The following is a 1,533-nucleotide window of genomic DNA, read 5'->3' as shown; positions in this document are numbered from 1 at the left end:
ATGCTGCCGCCATCGTCTTCTCGGGTTCGTTTTACTCGCACACGTTTTTCACTCATGTTGCCTTGGATCAAGATGAATGGCCTGGGATGCTTCACAGGTTTCAATCGCTCGCAATGCCCAATACCAGTGGCCAGAGTGACCAGACTCCCAGAGCAGGTCTTCGTACCGCTAAGCAGCGCCGTGCGTGCTGATGCCATCCATGATCCCGGCGCCATTACCCCTGCCCCCGTATCCCGGTTTCGACCAGTTTCGGGCAGGTCGAGCTGCAAAGGAAAACAATCCACCACCCATTCGTGCTCCATCTGCCCTTGTCCGTCGACGGTTTGCCGGTTCCAGGCCAGGGCCCATGAAATGGCATTCCAAACCAGACATCTTGCCCAGGTATTCCTACACTAAATGCTAAGTGTGTGCTGAGGTGGGTAAGGTAGATAGGTACCTCTGTTACCGCCCGCCCAGGCACCACACCGTACCGCTGTAGAATCATCATATGAATACGAGATATCCCTTTCTCACTCTTTCTCACCATCCACTCTCGTCCATTCGTTCACCCATGTCTGCGGCCTGCCTGTGCCTCTCTTCTCCAGGCCCTCTCCTCCCTTCTACTCCTACAGAATACTCCTCCTGCCTCTCCCAGCTCACTCGTCAGCTTCTACCCCAGACTATATTCGTATCCGGTTCTGGACCCTGACCTGATCCCGCCTTCGCCTTGTTCTTAACCGATCCGGTTCGAGCAACCGCCGTCTGCAAGTGTCCGCTGTCGCGCCCGATTCACCACTGAGGATACAATTGCAGTCTGCGGCTTACTGGAGTCTGGCTTCCCTGTTTGGCTGAATCACACCCCAAATCCAGAATCACACCAGCGCCCTGCCGGTCCGCTCATCCTTGCCGTCGGTTCTGCGCCGATTTGGGGACAATCTTGAACATCAAAGACAACACCCCTGCAAGACGGCCATTATCTTGCACTTGCCTCCCGCCACTACGGACCCTTCTCGCCCCTACCTTGCCGCTCTTCTCCTGAGGTTTTTCTACGCGCGCCGTCAAAACACAGTCGATAATCCAACAACAACAATTTCTCTAGCAATCTTCACGACAGCTCGGCTCCATTACTCCGTACCCTTTGTGCCGTTGCCCCAGCAGGATATTGCTTCGACCTCACGCAGAAACGTACTAGTCGCTCGACATCCTAGTCGAAGCACCCCAAACACCTCCATCTCGTCTCGGACAGGACCCTGAGCTCTCCACCATTCATCAAGGCACTTTCTGCTGCTTCGGGAAGCCCACTTACGATCTTCCGCGTCCTCCGAGCCACCTCCAAACTTCGACCCAGCCAAGGCATGCGACACAACTGAATACCTACATGTCTTTTGCCATTGCTTCTCAGCACTTGGTTCGATTTCCTCCAGACATCACCGCTCCCACTACGACATAAACCGCATTCGCCGTCTTTGTGTGCACACCCATCAGCATCCTTCGGGCATACCAGCCCAGGAGTTTCCGAATCGCCCGGTCGCTCCTTTGCGCCAACCGCCCACG

The 1,533-nt window shown here is 55.3% G+C and overlaps 1 protein-coding gene across 1 annotated transcript; it reads left to right on the top strand.

The window, feature by feature from the left end:
• On the top strand, positions 1-396 carry CTAM01_06200 (uncharacterized protein; the record flags this gene model as incomplete). The annotated part of the gene is made up of 1 exon (XM_060522229.1): positions 1-396. One exon carries the CDS (start codon positions 1-3, stop codon positions 394-396), a length of 396 nt encoding a protein of 131 aa, XP_060382957.1.
• Positions 397-1,533: the final 1,137 nt, after the last annotated feature.

Source organism: Colletotrichum tamarilloi, assembly GCF_030869305.1.
Source record: "Colletotrichum tamarilloi strain Tom-12 chromosome Unknown Scaffold_17.1, whole genome shotgun sequence".
NCBI lineage: Eukaryota > Fungi > Ascomycota > Sordariomycetes > Glomerellales > Glomerellaceae > Colletotrichum > Colletotrichum tamarilloi.
The sequence above is the reverse complement of the archived record's forward strand: the minus strand, read 5'-3'. Positions and strand labels throughout refer to the sequence as shown.